This window comes from Martes martes (genome assembly GCF_963455335.1).
Source record: "Martes martes genome assembly, chromosome: 10".
NCBI lineage: Eukaryota > Metazoa > Chordata > Mammalia > Carnivora > Mustelidae > Martes > Martes martes.
This window is the reverse complement of record NC_137898.1, coordinates 58,047,879-58,065,259: the sequence shown is the minus strand read 5'-3', so window position 1 is coordinate 58,065,259 and position 17,381 is coordinate 58,047,879. Positions and strand designations below refer to the sequence as shown.

The 17,381-nt window shown below is 39.9% G+C and overlaps 1 protein-coding gene and 1 pseudogene across 12 annotated transcripts in view; one reads left to right on the top strand and one right to left on the bottom strand.

Moving 5' to 3' along the window:
- Positions 1 to 17,381, bottom strand: part of RNF121 (ring finger protein 121) — an 82,590-nt gene that overhangs the window by 39,727 nt on the left and 25,482 nt on the right. For 9 of the 11 annotated variants that reach the window (XM_080816002.1, XM_080816008.1, XM_080816001.1 and 6 more), the window contains 2 exons: positions 10,914 to 10,951; positions 7,894 to 8,035 (listed from right to left, as the gene is read on the bottom strand). In XM_080816002.1, coding sequence (XP_080672128.1) covers positions 7,894 to 8,035; positions 10,914 to 10,951 — 180 coding nt within the window. Of the gene's footprint in view, positions 1 to 7,893; positions 8,036 to 10,913; positions 10,952 to 17,013; positions 17,072 to 17,381 lie in introns of those variants that run through there. The other 2 variants (XM_080816004.1, XM_080816007.1) reach the window with 2 other exon arrangements.
- Positions 1,753 to 2,804, top strand: LOC308350579 (large ribosomal subunit protein eL6-like; annotated as a pseudogene). Its single transcript has 2 exons — positions 1,753 to 1,839; positions 2,052 to 2,804. The product of its transcript is annotated as a large ribosomal subunit protein eL6-like (transcript).

Sequence of the window (17,381 nt, the reverse complement as noted above, 5' to 3'; positions counted from 1 at the left end):
GGAAGGCAAACTGGGGTAACTACTGTGGAAAACAACACGAAGTTCCTCAAAAAATTAAAAATAGAAATACTGTATGATCCAGTAATTCCACTCCTGGGTGTTTATCCAAAGAAAACAAAAACACTAAATGGAAAGATATATGCACCCCTATGTTTATTGCAGTATTATTTACAACACCCAAATTATGGAAGCAGCCCATGCCAATCAATACATGAATAAAGATGATGTGGTGTATACACACACACACATATACATACACACAAAGGAACATTACTCAACCATAAAAAAAACGAGATTCTGCCATTTGTAACAACATGGATGGATCTAGAGACTATAATGCTAAATGAAATAAGTCAGTCTGAGAAAGACAAATACTGTATGATTTCCTTTATGTATAATTTAAAAAACAAAACAAATGAACAAAGAAAAAAAGAGACGAATGAAAAACAAACTTTTTAGAGAACAAACTGATGGTTACCAGAGGGGAGGTGGGAGAGGGGGATGGGTGAAATAGGTGAAGGGAACTGATAGTACACTTATCGCGGTGAGCCTGAGTAATGTATTGAATTGCTGAATCATTATATTTTATACCCGAAACTAACGTAACACTGTAACACTAACTACACTGAAATTAAAATTAAAAAATTAAAAAGAGAAAAGTCTGGTACTGACATAAGTATAGTCATATACTTTAATGGAAAAGAACTGAGAGTACAAAAATTAATGTACACATCTATGTTCAACTGGTTTTTTATAAGAACGACAAATCATTCAATGGAAAAAGAAGTTTCTTCAAAAATGGTGCTAAGACATGCAAAATCCACATGCAAAAAAATGAAGTTAGACCCTTACCTCACACCATTTACAAAATGTAACACAAAATAGACCAAAGACCTATAAGTAAGAGTTAAAAATATAAAACCCTTCCAAAAACACATACAGATAAAACTTAATAGTCTTGGATTTGGCAACAGATTCTTAGATATAACACTAAAAGCATGAGCAACAAAAGAAAAAATAGGTTTAAGAGTACAAAATTCGAACAAGTAGTAAATAAACCATAGAGATCTAATGCAAAGTATAATGCATACAGACACCAATACTGCAGTCTAATCATCAGACTTGCTAAGAGACAAGAGCTTAATTACTTCAACCACTAAAAAGGTTAATTATGTGATGTGACAAAGGAGCTTAATGCTGTTATAATGGCAATCATACTGCAAAAAATAGATGTGTCAGTTAAGATGTTGTACACCTTAAATATACCCAGTGTCAGGGGAGCCTGGGTGGCTCAGCCATTAAGCATCTGCCTTCAGCTCAGGTCATGATCCAGGGGTCCTGGAATCTAGTCCTGCATCAGGCTCCCTGCAGGAAGCCTGCTTCTCCCTCTCCCTCTGTCACTCCCCCTGCTTGTGCTTGCTCTCTTTCATGAGTAAATAAAATCTCTAAAAAAAAGTACTCAATGTTATACGTCAAATATATTCATTGAAAAAGAAAAAAGAGATAAACTGGACATCACACTTAAAAATATTTATGCATCCTGGGGCGCCTGGGTGGCTCAGTGGGTTAAAGCCTCTGCCTTCGGCTCAGGTCATGATCCCAGGGTCCTGGGATCGAGCCCTGCATCGGGCTCTCTGCTCTGCAGGGAGCCTGCTTCCTCCTCTCTCTGCCTATTTGTGATCTCTGTCTGTCAAATAAATAAATAAAAATCTTAAAAAAAAAATTTATGCATCCTCTTTCCCATCCTGCAAGATGGGGAGTAAAAAAGTTGAGATGCCAGATACTAAAGAGAAGAAAACTGAAACCAAGAAGGATGATGCTGGTGGCAAGGTTAAGAAGGGTAATAACATCATGGGGCACCTGAGAGGCTCAGTCATTGAGCATCTGCCTTCAGCTTGGGTCATGATCCCAGGGTCCTGGGATCAAGCCCCACATCAGGCTCCCTGCTCAGAGAAGCCTGCTTCTCTCTCTTCCACTCCCCCTGCATGAGTTCCTTCTCTCGCTGTGTCTGTCAAATAAATAAATAAAATCTTAAAAAAAAAAAAAAAAAGGGTAACCTCATGGCTAAAATGCCAAACGGAAAGCCCCACTGCAATCAAAACCCTCTCCTCGTCAGAGGAATTGGCAGCTATTCTTTATCAGCTATGTATTCCAGAAAGGCCATGTACAAGGGGAAGTATTCAACAGCTAAGAAAAGAAAGAGAAGATTCTTGCTTCTGTCACAAAATCAGTTGGTGGTGCCAAGAACAGCGGTGCTGGAATGGTTCACCTTCACAAAATGCTGAGATATTATCCTACTGAAGATGTACCTCAAAAGCTGTTGAGCCACAGAAAAAACCTTTTAGTCAGCATGTAAGAAAACTGAGCTAGCATCACTCCTGGGACCATTCTGATCATCCTCACTGGGCACCACAGAGGCAAGAGGGTGGTTTTCCCGAAGCCTCTAGGCCGTGGCTTGTTATTTGTAACCAGACCTCTAGCCCTCAATCAAGTTCCTCTGTGTAGAAAACACTAGAAATTTGTCATCGCCACCTACACCAAAATTGGTATCAGCAGTGTGAAAATCCCACAACGTCTCACTGATGCTTACTTCAAGAAGAGGCTACATAAACCCAGACAACAGGAAGGTGGTATCTTCCACAGAGCAGGAGAAATATGAGATTACAGAGCAGTGCAAGGCTGATCAGAAAGCTGTGGACTCGCAAATTCTGCCAAAAATTAAAGCTGTTCCTCAGCTTCAAGGCTACCTCCGCTCTGTGTTTTCTCTCACAAATGGAGTTTACCCTCACAAATTAGTGTTCTAAATTTCTAACAAAGACCCTAATTAAATAACAGATCCATTAAAATGTTTATGAACCAAAGGACACTATGGAGAAGGTAAAAAGGCAACCCACAGAATGGGAGAAAGTATTTATAAATCATACATCCAATAATGATCTAGTATCCAGACTATATAAAGAACTCTTACAATACACACACACACACACACACGAGAAAAAACAAAAGAACAAACTGAAAGCAGTTAAAAAATGGGAAAAGAGATGGAAGATATACATGTAGCCAATAAACACATCTCTTTTTTTTGTCAATAAACACATCAAAAGATCCTCAACATCGTGAATCATTAGGGAGACACCAACCAAACCACAATGAGATACTACTTTATGCCCACTAGGGTGACTATATGAAAGAAGAGAAAGAAAGAGAGAGAGAGAGGGAGGGAGAGAAGGAGGGAGGGAGGGAAAGAAGGAGGGAGGGAGAGAGAGGGACGAAGAGAGAAAGTGAGGGGAGGGAGGGAGGAGGAGAAGGAGAGGGAAGAAGGGAGGGAAAAGAGACCAGAAGAGAAGAGAAGCAAAAGAACAATTGTTGGTGAGAACGTGTAGAAACTGGAACCAATGCACTGTGGGTTGCAATGTTAAATGGTAAAGCTGCTATGGAAAAATTGTTCTCAAAAAGTTGAACAGTTCTACTCCAGGGCATACCCAAGAACTGAATACAGGTGCTCAAATAAAAGCTTATAAAGAATGTTCACAGCAGCATTTTTCACAATAATCAAAGGGTGGAAAGAACCCCAATGTCCATCAACTGATGAAGAGATAAACAAAATGTGGCATATCCATACAACATAGTATTATTCAGCCACAAAAAGGAATTAAGTACTGATACTGCAATACTACTGAACCTTGAAAACATCATGCTATGTGAAAGCCAGACAAAAGGCAACATATTGTATAATTTCATTTATATGAATATCCAGAATAGGCAAATATATAGAAAACAGATTAGTCACTGCCAGGACCTGGTGGGAAGGGGAAATGGGGAGTGACTGCTTTCTGGGGTAATGAAAATGTTCTAGAGCTAAATAGTGGTAATGGCTGCACAGCACTGGATGTGCTAAATGCCACTGAATTATATACTTTAAAATGGTAGAATATCCATTCTTAAGGTTTTTCTTCTTTTTTTAAGATGTATTTATTTGAGAGAGAGAGAGAGAGAGAGAGAGCGCGCGCGCGTGCATGAGTGGGAGGGGCAGAGGGAGAGAAAAAATCTGAAACAGACTCTCTGCTGATCATGGAGCTGATGTGGGGCTTGATCTCACGATCTGGAGATCATGACCTGACCTGAGAGAGTTGGTCGCTTAACCAACTGCGCCATTCAGGCGCCCCATAGAATAGTGAATATTTTTATGTGAAATTTCTGTCAATAAAAAGAAAATTCTATTCTTCCACAGAGTATCTGAAAACTTTTACATCTTGAGCTTTTTCTCTTAGGGGTGGGAGCAACAATAGTCACTACCATTAGTTTTAGAGTTTACAAAACACTTTGCCATAGAATCTTATATCATCTTCACAACCCATGAGGTTGATATCACCCCAACTTAGAAATAAGAAAAACAGGCTTGAGATATAAAGTCATATAGCTAGGAAATGAGACAGCTGACTGATCAAATCAGACTGGGCTGGCTCCACTGTATCATACTGCCTACAAGCCAAACAGCTTCAACTTCTGGTAAGCTTGAAAAATGACAGGAGATGTTATTGTGTACCAGCATCTTGGGCAAATTTTCTTCTTCCAAAGTTAGTGTTTTAATTAAAGCAGTAAAAATATTCATTGTACACAAGTTAATAAAAGTTTAAAAAAATAATCTAGGTCATTACTTTATAAGAGTAGAATAAAGCAGACATTACAGATTTCCTTTTCCAATTTTTAAAAGATATGGCTTTAAGTTTCTCAGTGCAAGGTATTTTATAATGTTGACATGTTTGCTCACCAGTGAAGTTCACCATAATGTTTACAGGGCATGGCAGTAAAGTAATGGGATAATTGTGCATGCTCCTTATATAACTGGCTTCACAGTCATATTTCCTTTTAAGGGTTAACTAATGAATGACATTATCAGTGGTTTTCCAATACTATGATGACTCCTATATATGTTCCTGAGAAGCAGAGAGGTCAGGGTTATCCAACCCTGTATCAATCAGAGCGGCCTCTTAATTATTTTCCATACTAGGTTTTTCCTTAAGATACTATTTGAAGAAAGTATTCCACAGTTTTTTGAAGAATACTTATTGAAAACTACTAAAGTACATACCTGCATCCTCACGTCCTTTAGAGGTTTTTAAAAATCTTTGCAGATTAGCCAACATTGTATAATTAAGATGATCTCTAAATACCAGCACAGAAATGCCAATGGTGTTCTCATTCTACTCTTGGCTTATGAGTGTTCTTATTTTTCCAGGCTCAACTCAACCATCTTGGTAATCCCCACTCTATAGAGTACACACTATAATCACACATTGACAAATAAGTGACTTATCTCAGATAACAGGGCAAAGCATGACCAGGGTCTAGACATGAAGCCCCACCTCAGGTGGCTAAGCCTGCTGGATGATCTCCAGCTCAAAAACTCTTGGTGTCATGTGGTCCTTCAGTGCACTGTGTCCTGAAGGTACAGATGTTTCTATTTGTGGTGCATGCCAACACTTGAACTGGCTATAAACCAGTAATGTTCATTCAGAACTTGTGTCTGCTCAAGGTCAAAGATTATTCTCTCTTCCTCCTATGCTCTATGTTATCCCTTGTTCCCTTGATGGAAAACCCTTTCCAGGAGCAACATATGGTACAACAGAAATTATGCAATATGAAACAGAAGACCTGGGTTCAAATCCTGGCTCTATTAGTATTCCCTTCATGCCTCAATTCTCTGGACCTCAGTCTTCACAGTACTTACCTCATGGGCTACTAGGAGGATTAAATGACATAATGCAGCAGTTCACATCATGTGGGCTACACAGCCCTGGGCATGTCTGACCATATTATCAGAGGTCTGAAAAAGCATATACTAGAGAAAAAGAACCATTTAGGGATTAAGAATAAAAACACTGGAGTAAAACTGTCTGGGTTCATAATAGTTTCATCACTGGAGCAAATTAGTTAGTCTTTCTGTCTCAGTTCCTTATTTGTAATTGGAGAAAATATTACCTTACTGGATTACTACAAGGATTAGCTGAGCCCACAGTTGTGAAGTACTTAGAACACTGGCTGGCATTAAGTGAAAATTCAATTAATGTTAGCTATTGTTACTACTATACATGCGCTTGTATTTTCTATGCAAAGTATTACCACGTAGGCATTTGCCAAAGTTGATGCTAAAAAAGGGTTGTTAGCCTTGTAAAGGTTAAAAACTTGTAAGATGATAGTTGTAAAAAAAAAAATCCAGTACACTACACCTGTCATGTCCTAATCCAGAGTGGCTGAATCTATGATTTTAATCTTCTCAAGCATACTGAGACTTGTTTTGTGCCCTAACGTTTTTTCTATCCTGGAGAACGGTCCATGTGCACTTGAGAAGAGTATATATTCTGCTGTTGGGTAGCATGTGCTCTGTGTATCTGTTAGAGCTAACTGGTTTATAATGCTGTTCAAGTCCTCTACTGACATTCTTTTTTTTTTTTTTTAAGATTTTATTTATTTATTTGACAGACAGAGATCACAAGGTGGCAGAGGCAGGCAGAGAGAGAGGAGGAAGCAGGCTCACCGCTGAGCAGAGAGCCCGATGCGGGGCTCGATCCCAGGACCCTGGGATCATGACCTGAGCCGAAGGCAGAGGCTTTAACCCACTGAGCCACCCAGGTGCCCCCCTACTGATATTCTACCTGGTTGCTCTATCTTAGTGAAAGTCAGGTACTGAACTCTGCAACCATTATTGTCGAACTTTCTATCCCTCTTCAATTCTGTCAATTTTTGTGTCACATATTTTGGGGCTCCTTAGTTATGTTTATAATTATACTATCTTCTTGTTGGTTTGAACCTTTTATCAATATATAATGTACTTTGTCTCTTGTAAATTTTTTTTTAAAGATTTATTTATTTATTTGACACAGAGAGAGAGAGAGATCACAAGTAGGCAGAGCAGCAGGCAGAGAGAGGGGGAAGCAGGCTCCCTGCCGAGCAGAGAGCCTGATGTGGGGCTCGATCCCAGGACCCTGAGATCATGACCTGAGCTGAAGGCAGAGGCTTAACCCACTGAGCCACCCAGGCGTCCTCTTGTAAATTTTTTTGATTTAAAGTCTATTGGTCTGAGATTTAATAGCCACCCCAGCTCTCTTCTGACTATCATGTGCATGGAATATTGCTCTCCACCTTTTTACTTTTTTTCTCTATATCTTTGTTTCTAAAGTGAGTCTCTCATGGTTTTTTTTTAATCAATATGCTAATCTCTGCCTTTTACTAGAACAATTTAAGCCATTTAAAATAATTACCAATAAAGAATGATTTACTTTTGCCATTTAGCTATATGTTTTCTGTATGTTTTATTTTTTTTTTAAGATTTTATTTATTTATTTAACAGACAGAGATCACAAGTAGGTGGAGAGGCAGGCAGAGAGAGAGAGGAGGAAGCAGGCTCCCCACTGAGCAGAGAGCCCAATGTGGTGCTTGATCTCAGGACCCTGGGATCATGACCCGACCTGAAGAGGCTTTAACCCACTGAGCCACCCAGGCGCACCCCCCCCACTTTTTTTTTAATTAATCTAAATCCTACCTGTAAGATTCACTTAAAGGCTTGGTCTTCCCAACAAGGCAATCACCTTGCCCTCTATTTGAATGGTTCCTGATGAGTATCCCCTTCATGGATCTGTCTCAAAATGTTTAAAAGGGAAGACCTATCTTTTCTGGCCATAAAAGTAGTCTCAAGTTCTACCTCTTTTTTACTGATCTGAATCACTTGCCTCTTAAAAGCACACCCACCAGACATTATTCACCATTCATACATAACATCTATTATCTTTGTCTATTCCCTGCCAAATGCAGCCTGGGTTAGGCTAGACCCTAGAATACCTGGGAGGGTCTTTTGACAATTGTCAGAAGAAGAACTGAGAGGCAGTGGCTTACATTGTAGGAGCGGGGGTGCCTCTGTTTCCACTGCACCAGGAGCAGCTGGGCCACCACCAAAGTAGCGATGAGGATGAGGACCATTTCAGCGTGCATGGCTTCGTGGCCGCGGTGCTTGGCATGCATGCGTGCGTGCTCAACCCTGAAAGTCAAACAGATGAGGTGAGGCAGGTCAGGGAAGGTGTGCTAGTAAAAGCACAGTGCTTTCCAGGGATATCCCACAAGTCCATAGCTCAGAACATATTCCTGGCCTTTGCAACTGCAGGTTATTATATGAATTAGGGGCTAGAAAAACACACACCCTAGAAAATGGGCATTTGGGATAGAACAAGGGCTCTATGGACCTCAGTCAGAAGCTCAGCTACTGGAGTTAAAGGTGGATTGTCTGCAGAAACAGCTGACACCTTTCCTGTAGGAAAGAGGACCCAGAAGAATCTTGTCATTACTGCCCATTTCAGTCCTATTTCAACTTCAACCATCGCTGGAAGGACAAAATAACCCACAGAGAAGGATAGCCATAAAGTTTCATACTCTTAGTCAATGATATTTATGACACAAATAAAGAAGTACTACTGCAGATGTGTACTAATCCCAGGGTTTAAGTCTTCCTTTATTTGTCCTATTCTCTCTGTCAGGACCAGGGATCTTGTTTAAGACTAGCTAAAGCGTGAAAGTCTGGACTGCTTTAACTTTATACTTTATAACTTTATAACTTTATACTTTATAACTTTATACTTTAACTTTATAATCCAACAGTGTGCCTCCTCAAGAGCTTAAGGAAGAGTACAACTGGAAACTCTTATTTCATCTAAGGCTGGCGTTCTCTGGTCCAGGGGACTGGCAACAAGTGATTGTCTTGGCCTCTTAGAGTCAGAGTCAGCCAACAGAGAAATGAGGAAGGAGTCAGAAAAATAAATACAAATACAGCCCATAGTCAGGAGCTTTTATGCCAATCCTCCACAGATGGGGGTATTAGGGAGAGAGGGAAAGGACAACATAAATGATACCTTCATAGAGTTCCCAAGGGCAATGACAGACTATGTAAGAACCACCCAGTGGGATGAATTACAGACAAATGATAAAGCAAGTACAGTGAAAGCTGTAGAATCTAGGTGGTAGGCCTAAAGGTGTTTACTGTGTAATTCTTTCAACTTTTCTGAGATTTTTCACAATAAAATGTTAGAGAGGAAACTGGTGGGGGGAGTGGGCAGCCAAATGTCAGTGGCCAGCCACAGCACCTCAGGGTTCATCTTCCATCAACTCATCCAGGGTAGGAGAATCTGGCAAACAGATAGTATGGGTAGGGGTCAGAAACTTAGGTTCAGACATCCATGTGGCCTTGGCCAAGAAAATTCACATCTCTACATACAATTTCTTCATCTGTCACAAAGAGTCTGTATCTCTGCTGCTTCCCACATAGGGTTGTTGAGAGGATAAGCTAAACTAAAAGGGCAAAGGACACTTTCAAAACCTAAGGACTGTGGGGAGTTATAAAGATAAGAGATAAATTTCTTATTCTCAGGCAAAATATGACTGAATGGATGTACACAACAACAACAACAACAACAACAACAAAATCAAAGAAATATGGAGAAAAGACCAGAGAACAACTCTAGTTCAGGTTCCCACCCAATGCAAACATTATCTTTACAATCTTTGTGTGAATACTTCCACTGGCTGAGAACATATGCCTCTTAAAGTAATTAGAGAACCATGTGTCTGGTACATTGTAGGTACTCATATGTGCTAATGAAGGAATAAAACTCCAATACTTTAAGGGCAGGAGCTCACTGCCTCTCAATATATCACAATTACTAAAAACATCTCTGATAACAAAACAAAAATCTTTCTATAGCTTCATTCCCTAATGAACGACCTAATTTTATATTCTGGAACAACAAAGGACATATTTGCTCTTCTTTCCCAATGCTACTCTTTCAAAGATTTATGATCTTATTTAAAACAAAAACAAAAAAACAATCCTCTTTCTATTACCACTTTTCTGTGCCCTTTTAGGCTAACAGTTTGAGATCTTTTAAATGCTATTCATATAACATAGTATGAAAACCATTAGCCTGGTTGCCTTCTTCTAGATGTTATCTAACTGAAGATCTTCTTAATATGCAGTGATTACAACAAAATCAGTGTGGACTCAGTGAAGCACAGTGGCACTTTCACCTCCCTAAAGCAGACAGTATATTTCTATGAACATCTTCCAAATTTTGGAATGTTTTGATAGCTGAGGTACACAAATGATGCATATTAAGCTTGAAGTTTTCTAAAATCTTGCTGGGTTTGTCACGTACGTTGGTATCTTTGCCATTCTCTATTTTTATAATCTAAATGAAAGGGGTTTTTTTGCACTATTAATAAAGTTTACGTGGTTGATTTCAGCTCATTGGTCAGCTACCTTGTAGGGCAAACACTCTGAAGACTCTTTGATGAGCAATCACGATAATAAGGTATTTGTTGACTGGTGACTCACTCTGGTTACAAAGCAAATTAGTAGCAGAGTTGAGATTAGGAAGACACCATTCCCATATTTCAGCCAGAGCTCTCTGCTCTGTTTTGTGGATAATGATGATGTTAATGATGATAGTGATTTGCAAAGCAGGTAACACTTATTGGAAGCTTACCACATGCCAGGCATTGTTCTAAGAATTTCACATATATTAGTCCTCACAACTCTATGAGGTGTTAGTACTGTTGTAACCTTTCATTGTACAAACCAGGGAAACTAAGGTAGTAAGAAATCAAGTAACTCGCCCAAGATAGCATAGCTAGGAAATGGCAGAACTAGTAGTATTTAAACCCATATAAATAGCTTGGTGTAATTACCTATTTACTCCCCAGGACTGAAGGAGCTACCCAGGAATACTGGAAAAGATCCCAAATGACCTCTCCTACTAGTCAAGTCATGGCTTCCCCACAGACAAGGAAGCAAATGGGTAGATATACAACTCTATTAGTAGGACTAATTTAAAATTCCCAGCCTGAGGGGCCCACACCATCACACTTACCTCCATTGCTCTTCTGGAGAGAGGTCTGACATATCAACCTGCAGAAAAACACCACCAAAAAATCCATTATGGTCTTAGAACTGTGCGGGCCCAATATAAGGTATTCATACATTCATCATTATCTTCAAGGAATTATGAAGACCTTCAAGTGTCACAATCTTTATGAAGCCTTCCCCAATAGTCTACTTCCCACTGATCTCACCCTTCTCTAACCACTTACTTTATCTCTTGTCTATGACTGACAGTGTACTGCATGTCTGTGCTAGGCAATGAGGACCGGAGAATAAACCCAACTCCTAAGATGCTCATAGCCTAGTCAAGAAGTCACACATATATTCAGAAAATTTCTTTATTATGCTGAGGACTAGCTATGGAAGAATAAAGAAGAGGCTTCTGATCCAATCTGCAGTGTTATAGACTGGCAAAGACTTCTGGAGGAGATGTGAAATACCATCCAGATGAAGCAATGAGAGAAATATGTTCCAGGCAAACGGACTAACATAAAAATGAAGGAATAAAGTTACTTAGCATACAAATAAATGAGCATGGCTAGAGGAAAAAGTATGAATCAGGATTAGTGGGAGATGAAGCTAGATAAAATATTCTGTCATATGCCGTCTGACTCTAAATGGCCCCAAGGTAACAAGCAGCACATTAGACTAGGGAGAACTAAGCTTTAGTCCCTGCTCTGCTATTAATGAGCAGTACAACCTTCCAATTTCAAAGTTCTGGTTCTACTTGTTAGTCTTGTCCTCCAGAGCAGGGTTTCTCAACCTTGGCACTAGGGATATTTGGGACTGGATAATTCTTTGGTGAGGTGGGAGTTCCCTGTACACTATAGGATGTTTTAGCAGCATCCCTGACCCTCTACCTTCTAGATGCCAAAAGCATCTCCACAGAAGCAACAATGTCTTTAGACATTGATGAAAACTGCCTCCAGGTGAAAACTGCTGCTCAAGAATAATACTAAATTCTTTGAGTTCAGGACTCAAGACTTCTACTTCCTTACAGCCATACAAAAGCATAACCAAGTGTCAGTACATAAGTCAAAAACATTACATTCATACATTCTTACACTGACCTGAGCTGAACATATTTCTCAATGTAAAGAGAGACAAGGCCTTAGTCAAACGAATCAATCAACAAATATTCCTTTAGTACTTATGATGGTCAGGGCCCAATTTCCCAACTGTTCCTATGATAAATTCAGAAAAGTACTTTACACGGAATGTTTGAAGTAAAATGGGCAGAACTCTCCTACTGAGTCAAATCAGCACATACTTACCCGGCATCCTTTATGTGTGTGTACACTACTCTCATCACTATTTAGGGAGGGCTTTCTGAATTTTACACGTTCCAGCTAAGTTATTTAAAAAAAAAAAAAAAAAGGACTATCTCAAGTCACCCACCTACCCCCTTTTCCTACCTCACACAATGCCTCACAGAATATATTCAGGTGTCCTAACTCAGGTCTTCATCTCCCCAGAACAAAAGAGGTCCCAGAATATCCCAGGACAAGTCGACATAAGAAATGGAAATGCCCATCTGGGTGCTACCTGAGCAGACAATTAAGGGCCACATTTCTTTCTTTCTCTCTTTTTTTTAAGGTTTATTTACTTATTCGAGAGAGAGAGAAAGAGAGTGCAAGCAGGGGAAAGGGCAAAGAGAGAGGGAGACAAGCAGGCTCCCTTGTGAGCAAGAAGCCTGATGTGAGGCTTGGTTGTGGGACCCTGAGATCATGACCTGAGCCAAAAACCAAGAATCAGACGCTTAACGGACTGAGCCACCCAGGTGCCCCAGGCCACATTTCTAAATAAACAACCCAGTACAGGTTTCATGCTACCTATCAAAACTCTTTTCCTTTTTTCCAACTTGGACTTGCATCTTGCCAAACCAGTCTGTTCACTGTCTCAAAACACATGGGACTCATTCCTGTCTCTAGGCCTTTGTATATTCTTCCTTCTGCTTGCAACATTTCCCTCTTTTATCCCATCCAAAACCAAGCTGTCCTTTGAGAACCTAGCTGCAATTTCACCTTCTCTGAAGAAGCCTGCCCTGATCCCCTAGCTTAGTGACTTTGGCCCTCTGCTTTTCTCAAGCATGGATTTTTCTCCTTATTCAGAGTGTGGCACAAAGAGTCATATCAGCATTGTCTGGGTGCTTGATAGAAATGCAGAATCTCAGGATGCTTGGGTGGGTCAGCTGGTTAAGTGACTGCCTTCAGCTCAGGTCATGATCCTGGAGTCCTAAGATGGAGTGCCACATCAGGTTCCCTGCTCAACGGGGAGTCTGCGTCTCCCTCTGACCCTCCCCCTTCTTGTGCTCTCATTCTCTCTCAAATAAAAAAATCTTAAAAGAAAGAAAGGAAGAGAGAGGGAGAGAGAAATGCAGATCTCAGGCATCACTCCAGACCCCCTGAATCAGAATTTTCCTTTTAATAAGGCCTCCAGATGACTCATATGCACATTAAATCTGAGAAGCACTGTTCCATACCAATCATTCATAGTCTTATGTTATCTTAGATGTGATTTCCAAGCAATGTAACTGTTTTTTTAAAAGAAGATTTTATTTATTTATTTGACACAGAAAGAGAAAGAGAGGAAGAGAATAAGCAGGGAGAGGGGCAGGCAGAGGGAGAGGAAAAAGCAAGTGCCCTGCTGAGCAGGGAGCCTGGGACCCTGGGATCATGACCCGAGCCTAAGGCAGATGCTTAACTGACTGAGACACACAAGTGCCCCAATGTAACTGCTTCTTAAGGCCAGGACCAGGACTAAGGAAGGTGGGGGTAAACCAAGGGACCTAGGGCTCAAAATTTAAGGAGGCACTCATTGTCAGGTACTGACCCTCCATTTGCATGACCTTGAAAATGAGTGCCTCCTTAAAGTTTGCACCCTAGTGCCTCCTTTGCTTCACCCTAGTCCTGGCCTGCTTATGTCTACCTTGCTCCCATCCCATAAACCTGGAAGATCCCACAGAGCCAAGGAGAATACACTGCTTTGTGTCCCTCAAGGAGAACAGAACAAAGCTGAGCATATACTAAGAACTGAATGAGTACTAGAGGAATTGAACAGAATTCTCTCCAATACAGTAAGTATGCTGACAAACCAGCATCCCACCTGGAGATGCTTAAATGCGAGTATAAATAAACATTTGAAAAATACTTAATAAGTATCTGGGAAAGAAGTATTCATTTGATACCAGGAGGCACCCAGAAAATCATGTTTAAAAACTCAATGTCAAAAAAAAGAAAAAGAAACAACACAATTACATCTTCAAAGAAGCAAGATGGTTAAGGAACTGCTTCCAGCTCGGATCATGATCCCAGGGTCCTGGGATCGAGCCCCACATCGGGCTCTCTGCTCAGCAGGGAGCCTGCTTCCTCCTCTCTCTGCCAGTCTCTCTGCCTACTTGTGATCTCTGTCTGTCAAATAAATAAATAAAAATCTTTAAAAAAAAAAAGAAAAGAAAAGAAACAAGAGAATTTCAGACTCTATCCCAGACCTCCTGAATCAGAATCTACACTAAATAAGATAGGTTGGTTAATCCATATGCCCATTAAAGTTTGAGAAGCACTGCTACTGCACCTCAGCACTCACATTCACAACGTGTCCTACAATCATACACTTCCGTGCATCTGCTTCTTTTAATTAACAGCCGCACTGATATCTAATTTACATACCATAAAATTCACCCATTTAAAGTGTGCTATTCAGTGCTTTTTACTATATTCAGAGTTGTGCTGCCACCACCACCTCTAAGTTTAGAACACTTTACAAGCCCCAAAAGAAACCACATACCAGTTAGCAGTCCCTCTCCATCCTCCCCCAGCCCAAGAAACCACTAATTTACTTTCTGTCTCTATCTACAATTGCCTATTCTAGCTGTTTCATATAAATGGGATCATAAAATATGGTCTTTTGTGATTGGCTTCTTTCACTTAGCATAATGTCTTCCATGTTCATCAGGTTGTAGCATATACTGTAGTTCCTTTTTATTTCCAAATAATACTGCACTGTATGAACACTCCACATTACAGCTATCCACTCACCTGTTACTGGACATTTGGGTTGTTTATACTTTCTAACTACTACAAATAATGCTCTTATGAACATTTATCTACAAGTCTTTGTGTAGACATGTTTTCATTTCTCTTGAGTATATATATCTAGGAGTGAAACTGTTGGGTCATATGGTAATTCTATGCTTAACCTTTTGAGGAACTGCCAAATTGTTTTCCACAGCAGCTGCACCATATTACATTCCCACCAGCACTGGATGAAAGCTCCAATTTCGCCACATCCTCAACAACACCTGTTAGTCTCTTCTTGATAAAAGCATCCAAGCAGGTGGGAAATGGTATTGCAATGTATTTTCAATTTTGCATTTCCCTAAAGAATAATGATGCTGAGCACCTTTTCATATGCTTATTGGCCATTTATATATATTTGGAGAAAAGTTTATTCAGATCCTTTGTCCATTTTTTAAAAATAGACCATTTTAGATCAGTTTTAGGCTCATAGTAAAACTGAATGGAAAATAACAGAGATTGCCCATATGTCCCTTGCACCCAAATATGCAGAGCCCCCCAATTATCAACATCCCCCACCAGAGTAGTACATTTGTTCCAACTGATGAACCTACCCTGATACATCAATTCACCCAAGGTTCATAGTTTACCTTAAAAGTTCTTTATTAATGTTATACAGCTTACCGTTTTGGGCAAATGTATAATGTATACAGAGATCTATGCAACACTCGAGAATCATACAGAGTAGCTTCACTGTCCTAAAAATCCTCTGTGCTCTGCTTATTTAACCCTCTTTCCCCCCAGCCCCTACCAAACACTTATCTCTTTTCTGTCTCTATGGTTTTGACTTTTCTAGAATGCCATATAGTTAAAATCGTATGTAGCCTCTAGATTGGCTTCTCTGACATAGTAATATGCATTTAAGATTCCTCTATGTCTTTTCATGGTTTGATCACTCCTTTCTTCTTAGTGAATAATATTCACAAAGATATTCCATTATCTGGAAATACCATAGTTTATTTATCCACTCACCTACGGAGGGACATCTTGATTACCTCCACCATTTGGCAACTGTGAATAAAGCTGCTATAAATATCTGTGTGCAGGTCTCTGTGTGGACACAGATTTTCAACTCTTATGGGGAAACACAGAGAGCAGAATTACTGGATTGTATGGTTAACAGTATTTAGTTTTGTTCTTCTCCTTCAATACAATATTGGGTATTCCGGCTCTTTTGCCTCTCCATTTAAAGTTTGGAATCAGTTTGTCGATACCCACAAGATAATCTGCTGGGATTCTGACAGGTGTTGCACTACATTTATATAAATCAGATTGGGAGGAACTGACTTGTTGACAACATTGAGTCTTCCTATACCTGAACATGGACTATCACTCCATTTAATTAGTTCTTCTTTAATATATTTTTAAAGATCTTATTTACTTATTTATTTGAGAGAGACACAAAGAGAGAGAGCAAGTGAGCACAAGCAGATGGGCAGAGGGGCAGGGAGAGAGAATCCCAAGCAGACTCTGCACTGAGCAGGTAGCCAGATGTGGGGCTTAATCTCATGACCCTGAGATTATGACCTTAGCTGAAGCCAAGAGTGGGATGCTTCACTGGCTGAACCACCCAGGCATCCCAGTTCTTCTTTAATATTTTGATCAGAGCTTTATGGTTCTCCTCATATAGATCTTATAATAAATATTTTGCTAGATTTTTATTAGTATTTATGCTAGTATGTCACTTCTATGGAGCTAAAGTAAATAGTATTATGTTTTTAATTTCAAATTCCATTTGTTCATTGCTGATATGTAGGATGCAACTGGCTTTTTTATACTAACCTTGTTAGATTTACATTATCTTGAAAACTTGCTGTAATCAAACAGTAGTTCCAGAAGGTTGTTTGTTGATTCTTTTGGACTTTCTACATAGAAAATGATGTCATCTATGAGTAAAGATGCTTTTACTTTTTCCTTCCAAATCTGTATACATTTTACTCTCTTTTCTTATTACATTAATTAGGACTTCCACAGTATGATGTTGAAAAGCATGGTGAGAGGGGACATCCTTACCTTGTTCCTAAGCTTTGTGGGAAAGCTTCAAACTTCTCACCATCTAGGATGATGTTACCTGTAATTTTTTGTAGATATTCTTTTAAGATTTTATTTTATGTATTTGAGAGACCAAGTGTACACAGGGAGTGAGAAGAAGAAGACGACTCCTGCTGAGAAGGGAGCCCAATGAGGGGCTTGGTCCTAGGACCCCGGGATCATGACCTGAGCTGAAGATGACACTTAACCGGCTGAGCCACTCAGGCAGCCCTGCAGATACTCTTTTTTTTTTTTAGATTTTATTTACTTATTTGACAGATGGAGATCACAGAGAGGCAGGCAGAGAGAGAGGAGGAAGCAGGCTCCCTGCTGAGCAGAGAGCCCGATGC